This window comes from Mus pahari, chromosome 4, assembly GCF_900095145.1.
Source record: "Mus pahari chromosome 4, PAHARI_EIJ_v1.1, whole genome shotgun sequence".
Lineage (NCBI taxonomy): Eukaryota > Metazoa > Chordata > Mammalia > Rodentia > Muridae > Mus > Mus pahari.
The window spans coordinates 123,289,264-123,305,098 of NC_034593.1; the positions used below are offsets into that span (position 1 = coordinate 123,289,264).

Sequence of the window (15,835 nt, forward strand, 5' to 3'; positions counted from 1 at the left end):
GCACAGAGGACATGATGGAGCACAGAGGACATGATGGAGCACAGAGAACATGATGGAGCACAGAGAACATGATGGAGCACAGAGGACATGATGGAGCACAGAGCACATGATGGAGCACAGAGGACATGATGGGGCACAGAGAACATGATGGAGCACAGAGCTCACTTTCTCCTGCCTCTATTTTCTACTACAATATAAATACCTGAACTCAGTAGATGAAGGCACACTGAACAATGGCTCCAAGGATGTCTACATGCTCCTCCACAGAACCTTCCTATTCCCCAGAACCTATCTGCTCCCCAGAACCTATGCTTTCTGTGGCAAAAGATACATTGCATGTGCCATCAATGTAGGACTATTAAATGACAGGATTATCCTGGAATATCCAAGTGTGCTTCTTAGGAGAGTGAGAAATCAAAGTGCAGTGTGCCTACAGAGGCAGGATTCAGGGATGTTAGCAGGACTCACCCAGGCCTACAGAGCAGGAGTCGGGGATGCTAGCAGGACTCACCCAGCACTACAGGCAGCCCCTAGAAGCTTGGAAGGCAAGAAATAAATGCTGCTAGGAGTGTAGCCCTGTTGGTGCCTTGATACTGACATTTTTTATTCTAACCTTTAGAAGATATTTGTGTTGTTTCAAATACTATGGTAACTTGTTACAGGAACAACACACAACTAAGAAAACTGAAAGAGTGAACATAAAATGTTTTGATAAAATTAAGTACTGCCTTGGTCAGTTACTACTAATAATTATTCCAAAAGGAATTTTCCCAGTTAGATCATTTAGAAATTCACATTTGTATGTATGAGCTCACTATCTGTCTCACTGTCCGGAAGTGACTTGTTGAAATGTTTGTGGACAACACAGAAACCAAATTATTTCTTTCACTTTCTCTGGTCAGCTTGCAAGCTGGAAGGTTTTTTTTTTTTTTTTTTTTTTTGGTCCTCATTAGTAAATCACTAGATATTCTTGGATACCTCAAATCCTACTATGTCTAATTAAATCAAGAATAAGAGGAGAAATGCTTATATGTTTATTATATTCGTGTGTGTGTGTGTGTGTGTGTGTGTAGTGTGAGTGTAGTGTGAGAGTGTGTATATGTGTTTGTAGTGTGAGTGTAATAGTGTACGTGTATGCATGTGTAGTATGAGAGTATGCATGTATATGTAGTGTGAGTGTGTGTGCATGTATGTGTGTATAGTGTGAAATTGTATGTATGTGTAGTGTATGTGTGTGCATGTATGTGTATGTAGTATGAGGATGTGTGTGTAGTGTGTATAGTGTAAGAGTATATGTATGTGTAATATATGTGTATAATATGAGATGTATATGTGTGTGTGTGTGTGTGTGTGTGTGTGTGTGTGTGTAGCATGAGTGTGCTTATGTGTATGTAGTGGAGGAAGTCAAACTCAAGCTGTCTTAGTAAGCACTTTGCTCTCTGAAAAAATCTCACTGGCCCCTAAAATGTGATGTTTAAATGGAGTCACTTCAAATTCACTTTTTTTTTGTTTTGTTTTGTTTTATCAAGACAGGGTTTCTCTGTATAGCTTTGGCTGTCCTGGAACTCACTTTGTAGACCAGGCTGGCCTCGAACTCAGAAATCCGCCTGCCTCTACCTCCCAAGTGCTGGGATTAAAGGTGTGCGCCACCATCACCTGGCCTCAAATCCACTTTTAAGGGATGCAATTTTTCAATTGAGGAGCAAAGAGTGTGCTATAGTTCAATCCTTAAAAGCAAAGCACACCTGTGCCATTCACTATTTACCACGAAAGACACACTGAATGGGAAAGTAGGTTTTACAACAATAAGCTCCAGTTCTCCATCTCTGAGCAAAGAGAATGACCTCACAAAGAAGTCCTATGCTGTGGTCCCGCCTCTGTCTGCAGTGAGCTGGTTGGAGAAGAAGCTCATTAAGACAGACGCCCTGTTGCATGCAGCATGCAGTGTTTGGTTGGTGACTGGTGGAGAACAAACTCTAGTGTGGCTAAGACACGGAGGACACCTCCCTCAAAAATGCAAACTTTAGAAAAGATAGACTTAAAACTTAAAAGCCTCCAAGGGCCTCCCCTTCCCACCCCCCACAACTGAACTATCAGAACATGCCCACCCTGCTGATGAGCTCAGAACTGCTGCCCACATGAGACACTTTCAGAATGACTGTCCTCGGCAGGTCTTACTCTTTTGTGGCATAAAAGACCATCTCTGGTTGCTAAGATTTCCTGTGTACAGACAGGAAAGCATGGTTGGAAACCAAGCAGACAGTCCTCATGGTGGTGAGGGTTGGCCTGTGTTAGAAGAGGCCCATTAAAAGTGAAAGGTTAAACAAGGGGTTTGATCGTATGGTTGCCAGGTGTCTTTTTATGCTGCCATAAAAGAAAACGTCCTTAGGTTTACCCAGTACCACCATCTTTATAACATGGTCAGGAGCGGATGGTGTGCATGCTCACTCTGCCTGCTGGGTGAGAAGAAGAGGGCCACTGCAGCTCCGACTGCGGCTCTGAGGCCACTGCAGCTCCGACTGCGGCTCTGGGGCTGTGTGACTATAGAAACACCAGGTCTCCCCCAAATATTTCATTTTCAGTTTTATTTTTGGCTGACTCTTTGCGAACATAAATCTGAGAAATGGTAGTCTTGGGTGTTTACTACCAAAATGTAAATGGGAAGTAGTAACGAATGTTGTGCCAGGGCTACCTTGGTAAATGGTGTCCCTGCACTGGTTGTAGCTTTCAAAGCTCAGCTTAGACCTCCTTTGCAAAGTCATCCTTAACCTGCTCTTTCCCCAAAGGAACGTGCAGCAATCCTTCCCACTGCTTCTGTCTCTCAGTGAACCATGGCAACATCCACAGACTATGTAAAGTGTGTCTGTTATTCCAGCCGGGATGCAGTCCTGAACCCAGTGGCCGTATCACCTGTCTCTTCATCTCTAGGATGCTAATGTTCTGGGCATAAAGTCTTCTATAAAGTCTCAATAGATAGCTAAGGAGCAAAGAGATACCAGTATTTTAAATAATTTAAAAGATCATTAGAGTCCACTTTTAACATTACCACTATAATCATGCTAGCATCTAGAAACTGCTTTCAAGAATCAGTTCTATGCTCCCTATATTCTCTATGGGGAGAAGAGAAATGGAAGTATCAACCATCAGCACGGACTCACCAGACTGCCATACACTTCTATGGGTTTAAAATTTTTAAGAGAAAAAGCTAGAAGGAAAGTGAAGACACAGATATCCTCGTGTCAGTCTGTGTCTCGGCTGCCGTCACGCCTATGATGACAGCGACGATGATGTGATGATAAACACTGCTCCGCTCTCAAAGCACACTCACTCCCACAGACTGCAGTGGGCTTCACTACAGTACCTTAGAAAAAAATATACTCAGAATTCGTAAGTGCTTCTCCTTCATGTGACCTTATTGGGATACGCAGCCTTTGCCTTTATATATAAGTTAAGATGAATTCACACTAGACAGAGATGGATCCTCTATCCAAAGAGTGATGTGTTTATAAGACAGAGGAGACAGCATGTGTGACAACGTGTGACGATGGGGAAGAAAGCCACGCAACAACAGACTGTGGCTGGTGTGATGCCAAGGATCTCTAAACACACCCAGGAGCGGTAGGAGGCAGGAGTGGTAGGAGGCAGGAGCGGTAGGAGGCAGGAGTGGTAGGAGGCAGGAGTGGTAGGAGGCAGGAGTGGTAGGAGGCGGGAACTATCCTGCCAGCCCCCAATTCTGAGTTGTTGACTCCAGACCTATGAAAGGATACATTTCTATTGTCTCAAGTCACCAGGTTTGTAAGGATGTTAATAACAGCCCTAGAAATCTCACTGAGTAGCAATCTTTTTTATATACCAGTCACCATGTGAAATACTGGGGTCAGACCTTCACCCACTGCCAAAACTGACTCAGTGGCTATTTTCTGGCATGTAGTATATATGGTTTTATGCAAAAATACATAGGAAAGGGCCCTCTCCAACTCTGGAAGAACAGAAAGACTGAAAATAAAGTAGAGTAGCATTTACTAATTTAGGTTTGCTTGCTACTGAGTTACTAGTGTTGCCTCTGTGTGTCTGGAGTAAGAACGCATTTAAACAAGGGAGATGAAGACTTACTTGCCCAGTTCCGTATGGATCATCGTCTGCCATGGTGAAGCTGTACAAAACAGAATACAAGAAATCACAGCTGTAACACTGGAGTGAATCTTAAAGATCCTACAACTCTGGCACATATGCAGGGCTAGGCTCTATTTCTACAGGGACCACAAATGTCTGCAAAAAAAGACCCCTGTAGGAGGGCATCGTGTACCTCCTTGGCACCTACCTCTCACTGTAGGGAGACCGCAGGATCTAAACTCTCTGGCTAAGCTCAGTGTCCTCAGTTTGATACAGCTGGTTCGACCTCTGTGGAAAAACCAGGTCCAGATGGAATCTTGTGGTCACTTCTACTTATTATAGTCTAACTACGACAGTTTATAGTCTTATCCCTTTCGTGCATTTTTTTTTTCATGAACTCTGAGATGGTCTTAGAACTGTCCAGACTTGGTTGAGAGGCTAAGGAGGTCCTGATACCATTTTACATAACTTTTGAGTGGGCATAGGATGCCACCCTCTGCCTTCTTGTGAGGACCAGTGAGAGTCATTCTGCCTTTGTCAAAGTGCAATCAAAATTCTGTAACTCTAAAGAGTGTGCTAAAAAAAATAACCAGTGAGAAGATCAAACCTGAAAATCTCAAATTTATTGAACTTAGCAAGCTATTAATATAACCAGCCTCAGCGACCTTCAGTTGCCCAGAGACCCTGATAAACACATAGAACCATGTATCTGTACCTCAAAAATCACATTCTGGGCTGGTGAGATGGCTCAGCAGGTAAGAGCACTGACTGCTCTTCCGAAGGTCCTGAGTTCAAATCCCAGCAACCACATGGTGGCTCACGACCACCTGTAATGAGATCTGACACCCTCTTCTGATGCGTCTGAAGTCAGCTACAGTGTACTTATGTATAATAATAAATCTTTGGGTTGGAGTGAGCAGGGCTGACCAGAGTGAGCAGAGGTCCTAAAAATTCAATTCCCAACAACTACATGAAGGCTCACAACCATCTGTACGGCTACAGTGGACTCACATACATACATACATACATACATACATACATACATTAAATAATAAATAAATCTTTAAAAAAAAATTGCATTCCATGCAGGATAAAACCCAAATGTAGAAAAGCCCGGCTTCTAGTGCATGCGGGAACAGACTCTGCTTCACAGGATGGGGCTGCTATGCCCACCTTGCAGCTTGAACATGGGCTGATGGAAGAAAGGAGGCTGGTTACTTTTCAATCCCACGTACTGTCTAGTCTCCATCAAAAGCCTATCTTACACTAATGAAAACATCTTGTAACAGTCCCATAACCTGAGGCTTCATTTCCAGTGAAAGGCTCTGTGCTATAGCACCACGTGACTAATGGGATGCACAGGAGGCTCCGGAGCACTCTGAGGGGTACATGGAGCAGGGCCAGCACCAACTAAAGGAAAAGTAGGAGCTCTAAGTCCTTTGGAACAAGTTCACAAAGGTTTGTGCAAGGAAGTGGGGTTGTTTAAAATTAGAAACACTTGAAAATGTTTAAACACAGGCCCGAGAGCTGGCTCAACAGTTAAGAGTGCAGAAGACCCAGATTCAGTTCCCAGTACTTACATGGGCAGCTCACGACCAGCAAACTCCAGTTACAAGGGGTCTGACACCCTCTTCTGGCCTCTGAGGGTACCTGCATACATAAAGTATACATAAACATATGCAGGCACACACAAACACATAATTTACATATACATACATATTTAAAAGGAAAACACGAGCTGGGTGTAGTGGCGCATGCCTTTAATCTCAGCATTTGGGAGGCAGAGGCAAGTAGATGTCTTTGTGGTAGAGGTTAGCCTGGTCTACATGGTAAGTTCCAGGACTATACAGTGAGACTCTTGTCTTAAAATGGAACAAAACAAAACTCTTCAAGCAGCTGCAACTAAACATATTTATTCAGACAAAAAAGTTAAAACAGGGGAATTTTGACTTGATATAGTAAAGGGGTATGACATCATTGAAAATACCAGGGCTCTGCCACTGCTTGGTATGTGACTTTGGATACTAATTAATTTCCACAAACAATGTTTTACACTATCCTTATGACTCTAGGTTTTCCATTAACCTGGGTGATGATATTCTTTCCTAACAATCCAAAGACAATCTTCTAAAGTGGAGGTGAGACTATTGCCTTATTAAACTGTCCAAAACCACTTAGTACCTTTATGTCATTGATTCTCTGTATACCTGAACAAGGATGGCACCAACAGACAGGCAATGTGAAAGGGAGATTGCTCAGGAGGTCTTAACCCTAGACTAAGAACTATAGGCACAAAGGGAAAGCTGAGAGCATGAGAAATTGTCTTTCCCAAAAATGCACACCAACTGGTTACTCAATACAAATGGAAACATTCATACAAGTAACATTAGATGGATGGAGCAGATTGATTTTTTCTTTTGTATTTAGAAAAAGATACATCAATTAAAGAAAAAGAGGTCATGAAGTTTTGAAAGAGAAGTACATGAAAGAACTTGGAGGCAGGGGAAGGGGGAAATGATATAATATACTTTATAAAAATTATTCTTTAAAATTGGATGGTTTGTAGAAGTTTGAGTGGCGGAATTTAACATAAAGAAGTCTCACTTCAACTTGGAAGATTCAACTCCAACCGCACTTCACAGACGTAAGGGTATCCTCCTGGTCCATTCTCCACACAAGGCCCAAATGAAGATGGCTCCACTTTAAGTGTCTGACAAACTACCTGACTGGGCAGCTGTCATCATGACACCCCTCTCCTAAGGTGTCTAGATTATGTGTGACTAAAAACTTAACTCTGTAAGATACTACAGAAGCTCAAGGAACACTTGGGTGACTTAGAATGTTGACGCATAAAGCCTTGGCCATTACTGAGGTGTTGAAAGGTAACAGCAGCTCTAGCATGATACAAATGCTAATTTAGAATTTTAAACTAAAATGTCAAAAGAAAGAAACCAAGAGTCACTTGGAAAGGATGAATCACTGAGTAATATTTGCATTGATTGCAAAAGCAAGTTTATACCTAAAATGTTGAAATATCGACTAAGCTTTGGAACTGGGGATGAAAAAGCAGTGGGAAAGTCCCTTATGTACCCCTGCTTCCTCAGCCTTCCCCCCACTTTCCTTTTGCTCTCTCCTGTGCTTTTGAGGAAGGACCTTGAGACACAAAGGGAGACACAAGCCTGGGTCTCATTTATGCATCTGTCTACCCCAACCAGGAAACTTTAGGAAGAACTTCGCACCACATAAGGAGATGCAGAAAATGTAGCTAGGTCTCAACAACTATCCAGGAGTTGTGGTTTTCCTACGAAGCACAATGTAACAAAACCAGCCAAGTCCTGAGTATGTGACATATTCTATGAATGCTGAACAAACTGTTTCCTGCATTCCTGTGGCAATTTTCCTAGTAACTCAATCTGACACAGGGGCATCTTGGTGAAGCAGCTGGACTGAGTGGAGAAATTCTAAAGGCATGGGTGTGTGCCATCAAGGACAAAGTCAGGAGAATTCCTGTCAGTTTATGTATAGTGTCTAGGCTCAGAGATATAGGCAGTTGAGGCCCTGACTCACTGTAAACAACAACAACAACAACAACAACAACAACAACAACTCTTTCTGTTCTGTTAGATTTCTTTGGGGAAAGAAAAGCTCTCTAAATTTCCAAACCCATTAAAATACCATAATCCACAGAGAAGCACGATGTGCCCCATGAAAAGCGACTGTCAGATACCAGGGAAGGTGCACCTGGAAATCGGGGATGGGGTGGGGTGGCATGGTGGTTTAAAATTCCAGTAACCATATCAGGTGTCACTTAGGTGTAATTTAATGGACTGTTTTTTAGCAATAGGGGCAAAGTTACTGGGAAAAGAGACTTTTCACAACATCTTTGTTTTGTATCTTGTATGGACAATAAATTGCTAAAGATAAAATTATAAAATATGTTAAAGCTTCTTTTCCATAGAGAATTTTTTGAAGAAAAAGCAGCGTAAGGGCTATGGCCACATACAGTGTATACCGTGTAAAATATTCAGAGGGCGTAAATTCTGCAAGTCGATTTTCAGGAGTTTGTGATGTGCTCTGATCTAACTGTTTGCATTATTGTTCTACAACTGTAAGTTAAATATTGTGGAATTGCTATAACAATGGGGAGATTTGTACAGTGACATGGAAATTTATCTAATACACATTAGACATGTATTAGAATAAAAAAGAGGCTGAATCTAAATTTAAATCATTGAACCTAAAATGCCCTGACATTTTTAAATAAAATATGAAGTATGAATTTGTCAAAACTCCTAATTATTCCTGACTATTCTTCAGAAGCATCCCCCTTTCTGTGTGTCCTCCTGTCTGACAGTATGTCACAGTAATGATAAATGTTGGCAATGGACTTCTTTTCAGAAATGCTGATTTCTGAAAGTTTTCTTTTTTAAAAAAAAATAAATCAATGTTTCTGTGCATGCTACCACACTGAGATTTGCAGAACCCGGTTTCCCACTCCTTTCATTTTCAATATTATTTCACCGGGAGCATAGTGACAATGACCTAGAACAATACATGCACGAACAGCAAATGCAAATCTGAGAGCTGATGCAGAAACCCATTCATAATGGAGTGTCAACCTAGTAGGCTGGCAGACCCATGGGAGACACACAGCTAGCTAATTCATGCAAAACTTATTAGTGAGTGGGAGATACAGAACATATGTTAACTCACCAGACAGTCTAATATCTCACTCATGATAAATTATAGGAAGAAAGATGCAAGATAAATTTTTCATTGTCCTGAGAAAGACACAGGCTCATATATTTGAGTGTTTAGTCACCAGGGAGTGGCATTATTTGAAAGGATTAAAAGGATTACAAGGTGTGGCCTTGTTAGAGGAAGTCTGTCACTGAGGAGGAGCACTGAGGTTTCAAAAGCCCATCCCAAGTCCAGAGTCGGTCTTTTTCTGCCTACAGACCATGATGCAGAACTCTCAGCTCCTGCTCCAGTGACTGCCTGTGTCCTCTGCTCTCTGCCATGATAATGGACTAAACGTCTACAACTGTACACAAGGCCCATTTAAAGGCCTTCTAAAAGTCATGATGTCTCTTCACAGCAATAGAACAGCAGCAGAGACAGATACATTTCCCACCAATAGCCACTGGCACTCTCCACATTTGAGTCTGAAGTGGTTGTATGCCACTACCCTATAAATTGTAATTTTCCCTGGGGGTGGGGGAGTTTAAAAGTTATTCTCTGAAGTATTCTGGGCTCACAAGACTGGATGGCTGGTCCTACCACCTTCTAGAAGTGATCCAAAGAGCCTAAAAGGCTCAAGATTAACCCAGGGACAATTTACCTAATCCCTGGTGCCAGTTATGCTGAGGAGGAGAAGCCAGTGAGTGCTTTGGCCTCAGGACAAGAGCTCTCCTTTGTGTGGAGAAGGAGCAAGCTAAGCTGGACAGACTGCTTCCGCATAACCAAGGAACTGGAGGTAATGTTCACATATGCTGGCCGCTTGCTATGCTGACCCCAGAAAGTAGAGTCCTCCTGAAGCTTCAGAGAGAATGAGTCATTTGCTCAGGCTGACAGACTAGAGCTGGCCTCTCTGACTGCACAGCTTATGGCTCTGGTACTAGTGTAATGGGCGATGTGATTTTCCTCTTGACAGTATTATTCATTTAAAAACATCTTTGCTTCAAGCCCCTCAAAAGTTCTGGCTGGAGCTAGTCTACTCATGATATTAGCTGCTAGCTAGGACCTTTTCTTTGAGGTTTTATTAATTTTTATCTTAACGTGGCTTGAGTGTTTTGCCTGCAAGCATGACTGTGCACCACAAATGTGAGGGTACTGGCAGAGGCAAGGAGGGGAGTGCCAGATCCCTGGGAACCAGCATGACGGGAGGTTGTCAGTCACCACGCCTGTATTAGGAACCAGCCTGGGTCCCCTGCAAGAGCAATGATCGCTCTTCCCAGCTGAGCCATCCAGCTCTTCCGCCATGTTAAGTAGGCTACTAAAGGGTGACAGCACCTGTGCTGGGGGCTGGGCTGGCCTGCCAGGGTAGCTGCTAACACTCAAGCTGTTCCTGTCAGTTCTGTTTGCTTTCAGAGAAGACCCCCTAGAGAAGACTGCAAAGATCTGCTTTAAACCAGAGCCTTTGCCAACTTCCCTCTTCGACGTGCTGTGGAGTGATTTTTGCTTACTATAATCTTCTTATAATGGTGAATTCTCCACAGTTGAGGCGTTCTGCCAATTTTGTGCATGCCAACACATGAAGTAGCATGCTGTCACGGTGACTGGAGCGGGAAGAGGCTCCCTCTATATTCACTGAGCGCTCTTTAGCCTTCATGCACACACACATCGTCCAGTCAAATTCCTTTGTCGCCTTTGGGGAGATGCGCATTAGGAGTCTCAGAATGTTTCTCTCCTTTCTGCAATATGCCTGCTCCCAGGTGTGCTTTCTGTTCCTGCATCTATTACCTGGTGAGCCCGTATAACTCTTCTACAGAGTGTAACCCGAAGAACAGAATAGGACAGTGCATGGATTTCAGATGAGCTACTCACAATGCGATCCAAGCGTGAAGGTAAAGAGAGAGACAGACAGAGACAGAGACACAGAGAGAGAATCTCACAAAAGTCACAGTTAACTAAACTAAAGATTAAAATATGTGTGAGCTTCCTCTACAGTGCTGCAGGAGCAGATCCATGGTTGTTGTGTATGCCATGGTCTGTATCGCAGGGAAACCATGTTTGAAGCGTTACCTGGATGTTCTCTGCCCTTCATTAACCCATCAGAAAGAGGATTACCTACCCTGTCAGTTTCCAAAGAAACAAAACCACACAAGAGTGGCATAGTCGGAACTCAGGGCTTATAGCTGTGGTAGGCTCAAAACAATGGCCACTGCCCTTTTCTACCCTCACAACACAGGGACAATAAAATTGACATCTCTGCCCCTTGAATGTCGTCAGGCCCATGGCATGAACTGACCAACGGGAGGGAGGATGCAGATATGAGTCATGAACATGGCTTTCAAGAAGCTGTTCAATGACTGGATTTTCTTTCCTGGAAGGGAAAAGCCGGGCCAGCCCAGTGGAGGATGAGAACCCACGGGTGGAGTGGAAAAGCAGCAGAGCTTAGCCAAGGCTTCCCAGGCTGAGCCTGCAGTGGCAGAGCAGCTGAAGACCTTCACCCATCAGCCAGACAAATCACCACACACAGTCACAGGTTGACAAGAAATGAGGCATGTCTGTGTTTCCATGTGCTTCTTTGTGATGTATCTCACCGCAGAAAAGGCTAGCCAGTCTGAACGGCGAGTAAATAGAAAGACAGCAGCCTACACAATGCAGCTTGGTCAGTGTCGTGGGAACAGAGGGCGTGTGGGGCATGGGTTAACTATCCTGGCAATCCAGTATCACAACTTTAATTACACTCTTAGTCACGGCGCTGGACTTTGCACTGGCTTTTCTCCATTGGCTACTGAATTCCCAATTGAACCAAAAATAAATAAATAAATTAAAAAAAAAAAAGGAAAGAGTAAAAAGAAACAAAACAAAACAAAACAAAACAAGAAACCCAAGCTATCCAAGATACGAGCTGGAACCCCATGACATCAGTACATGATCAGAACTGTTACGACTCTCAAGCTGTACTCGGTAATGATCCCCTGTTAGCTTTAACTAACGATGCATTATAAAACAAATTGATGATACACTAAACCCCATCAACCCTAATGTCTACAGTTTACTACTCGACAACAAGCCCAACTCCTGACGGTGTCATTCCTGCAAATGTAGCCTTCTCCAACCAATGCACTTAACAGTCGTGCTGTCGCTCACTTCTTTCCTCACGCTGTTTCTTGTGTGTGCACTTCCTTTCTATGTCTACAGCCACACCCTAGGGCAGACCTTATTACCTCACTCTGACAGAAACTGCTTTTCTACGCTCACCCCATGGCAGGGAGGCTTCCTGATTAAGTGTCTTTCAGATCACTGCCAGGTGCTTTACACAGTGAAGTCCGAAGAGCAACTATGCAGCATCTGATTATATTATATTATATTATATTATATTATATTATATTATACATAAGCACCACAACTATAACCACGGTCCAACACAAACACTTTACTATTGGGAAATCAATCATTTAAAGATGTATTGCTTGGCCAACAAGATGGATCTACAGGTAAAAATACTTGCTGCTGAGCCCAAGGACCAAAGTCCTAACTTGGAACTTACATGCTAGAAGGAAAGAACCAGCTTCCAAAATTGTCCTTTGATCTCTACACAAGTGAATGCTCACTGCATGCACACGCGTGCACACACACACACACACACACACACACACACGTAACAGGGCCATGTCACTTCCACCATGTACATCTATTCACATCTCGAGATTCTATCCTGTTTAGATATTATGTACTCTGCAAAATGGCACTTCAAAATCAACTTCCTCCATAGAACCTGTATTTTCTCTTCCACTGTTATCGCCTCAGTCCATATAAGGTCTATAACATTTCCTGGTGGTTTTGCACTATGGTCCACTGTTTCTATGCAACTTAATCATACATATATATTTACACTCTCCTTAAATGGATGGGTGTCTTACAGTCAGCAATGGGAGTTTTGATTTTTGTATTTCAAAACCAGTAGACTAAATGATATATACTGAAACCAGACAGAAAGGGTCGCTCACCTATATGTGATTCCCTTCACATTAAATACCAAGAACAAGCACATTCTTAGGAAGAGGATCACATCATTGCTTGCCAGAGGCCAGGGGAGTGAGTGAAGACTGGGAAGGGAGCCATCATTTACCACATTCAAGGTCCTCTTCTGGGAAGATGTCAAAGTTTCAAAACAAAGCTGTAGAGAAATGCTAGCTGGCCAACATATTGAATATATAAATGCCCTGGAATAATGCCTTTCAAAATCATTAATAGCATGTTACAGCCTGGCAATGGTGGCACATGCCTTTAATCCCAGCACTTGGAAGGCAGAGGCAGGCAGATTTCAGAGTTTGAGGCCAGCTTGGTCTACAGAGTGAGTTCCAGGACAGCCAGGGTACAGAGAGAAACCCTGTCTCAAAAAAAAAAAATCTTTAAAAATCCACACAAATCAAATTTCAGTCATTATAAATCAACCACTATTTGATCTTGCCATATTCATATGCAATTATGAAACACAATAGCCTGAGACACTGAACAAGAGATGCAGGCTGCACAGTTTAAGTGAACTCCAAGCTCACCCTCTGACTAAGGGAACTTTCTAATCCAGGCCACAGGAAGCAGAGTTCAAATAAAGAGCAGTGATCTCATTGGTCAGAGAAATGGTATACATGCAAAGCCTCGGAAATCTACAATCAGGCCACCTTTGCTCTGGTGAAATACTAACAAAGATCCCCCAAAGCTCAGTGGAAAGCCACTGTTGGGCTACAAATGCTCTGGTAAGATTACAGAGGCCATACAGAGCTGAAAGACAATGAGGGTGCAATCATGTGGGTTGAAGAGACATCGGTCAACGTTCTGAAAGTGTGTGGTTGCAGCAGACTAGGGGAAAACCGTGTTATGAGAGTCAAGAACACATCTTAAAATAAGGGCGACTTTAAACGCATCTTAGTAGGCCTATTCGGACAAAACTCAACTCTGAATAAAAGAAAAACATGCAAATTCTTCACTTTGTGATATCTATAATGAACAACAAAGATATTGACGCCACAAAGAAGCAAGCGCCTTTGTCCCACAAGACAAAATGATGAAATTCGTAGCTAGTGACTTTAAAACAGCTATCAAAAGTGTGTTCAATAATATAAAGAAAAAGATAGGCATAATGAATGAAGAGAGAGTTCAGCAGAGAAAATACAAAGGCTTTTTAACAAAAGTAAGTCAATCTTAGAACTGAAATGAAATTTCACCAAATGGACTTTCCAGTATGTTGGACGTTATATAATAAACTAAAACAAAGAACAATAAAACTATCCAAACCAAAACTCAGAGGAAAAGAAGAAGTAAACACTACCTGAGTGAGTTAGGGGACAATATCAAGTAGTTTATGTATTTGTAATTGAAAGTACTAGGGAAAAAAGAGAAAATTGTAGAAATAAAGGTATTTTTTTTTCAAAAGTTGGTTTATATACCTCTACCCATATATCCAAGAATTTAAATCTCCATGATTGATAGAGAGAAAAAAAGCATAAAATGTTGACTAGGTAGAAAGCTCCTATGTCAAAACAAACAAACAAACAAACAAAATCACAAAATGTTAAGAAATAACCCAAAGTTAAAAACTACCCAAAGATGAAGGGACAAGATCATGGTATCTATAATGCTTACATACATACTCATATACTATATATACATACATACATACATACATACAGCAGAGCAGCATAAAGGGCAATGGGCAGGTGGCTGAGTCAGCACCTGACAGCAGAAGCGGGAAGATAATGTGAAGGTAACTCAGGGCTAGAAGAGCAGCCACTGATACAGAACGGTCTGACGATAAAGGTCAGCTGACATTTGCTAATAAAGCAGAGCTGAGAGAATTCATAACTCGTAGAAATGACTGAAGACATTCTAAAAGCAGATCTTCGTGGTGAAGGGAAACGAGATAGACTTGGACCTTTAAGAAACAAGGAAAACCCTACCGGTGATAAAGGCGTGGGCACATGGGACTTTTGCTCTGCAATACGTTCAAACATGCTGTACAACAAACACATTGAACAGCACAATATATTCTGGAGTATTCTGATCCCAGGGAGGGAGAAAAAGTCTACCAGAGAGGAGAGAACAAATCAAAGCTTCCACGTTGGGTACACAGCGCTTCACTCACTATAGCCGCAGGACGCAGAGAGTCCTACTGCAGAACGCCACCGTTTTACAGAGCTACCAGGAAGGAGATAAAATGGAACTCTTCAAGTCCTACGCTTATTTCATTTAAAAGATGACAATGAAAGACGAAATGTGGATAAAGGAGAGGTATCACAGTATTTAAATGCAAATAAAATAAACTCAGCTATAAAAAGCATTCATGGTAAACAGTACAGAAAAAGCAAGACGCAGGAAAATGCTTTTCCTACGAATTATATTTAACATGAAAGACACAAAGCGTTTAAAAGCAGAAGCCTGGGATACTGTGCTAACAACACAAATACTAAACACAGGAAAGCAGTCTATATCATAACCACCAATGATGAAGATCAGGGGGTGGAATATTACCAAGGGCAAGGAAGGATATATATAAGAATAAGGGGGTCAGGTCATCAATGGGCAATAATAACTTTGTTGTTTTATGACAGGGTCTCTATAGATAGGCTGGGCTCAAACTTACAGCAACCCTCCTGTCTCTAGATCCTGAGTGTTGGAACCTTACAGGTGTGTACTACTGAGTCTGTGTAAAAATAACAATCTCCACCTGCACACACTTACTGATAGGTCTACAAAATACGTGAAGCAGGAAGTGGTAGACCTAAACATTTGTGGAAGAAACAGAAATCCACGAGTGGAATGGAAGTTTTCAACTTTCCTCTTTCGGTGCTGACGACAAACACGACCAACTATCTTCCTATGTCTGTATTATTATAACAGTACTTCAGACGGGGTAGTTTATAAAAAACGTAAGTTTATTTCTCGTCGCTCTGGAGGCAAGAAGTGCAAGGTCAAAGCACCTGTCTTAGTCAGGGTTTCTATTCCTGCACAACATCATGACCAAAAAGCAGTTGGGGAGGAAAGGGTTTATTCG

The 15,835-nt window shown here is 42.3% G+C and overlaps 1 protein-coding gene across 6 annotated transcripts in view; it reads right to left on the bottom strand.

The window, feature by feature from the left end:
• Nucleotides 1–15,835, bottom strand: part of Nfkb1 (nuclear factor kappa B subunit 1) — a 116,668-nt gene that overhangs the window by 88,470 nt on the left and 12,363 nt on the right. For 3 of the 6 annotated variants that reach the window (XM_029537417.1, XM_029537418.1, XM_029537415.1), the window contains exons 2-4: nucleotides 5,694–5,763; nucleotides 4,322–4,401; nucleotides 4,114–4,153 (exon numbers count right to left, since the gene is read on the bottom strand). In XM_029537417.1, coding sequence (XP_029393277.1) covers nucleotides 4,114–4,146 — 33 coding nt within the window. In that variant the 5' untranslated portion in view covers nucleotides 4,147–4,153; nucleotides 4,322–4,401; nucleotides 5,694–5,763. The remainder of the gene's footprint in view (nucleotides 1–4,113; nucleotides 4,154–4,321; nucleotides 4,402–5,693; nucleotides 5,764–15,835) is intronic. The other 3 variants (XM_021195360.2, XM_021195361.2, XM_029537416.1) reach the window with 1 other exon arrangement.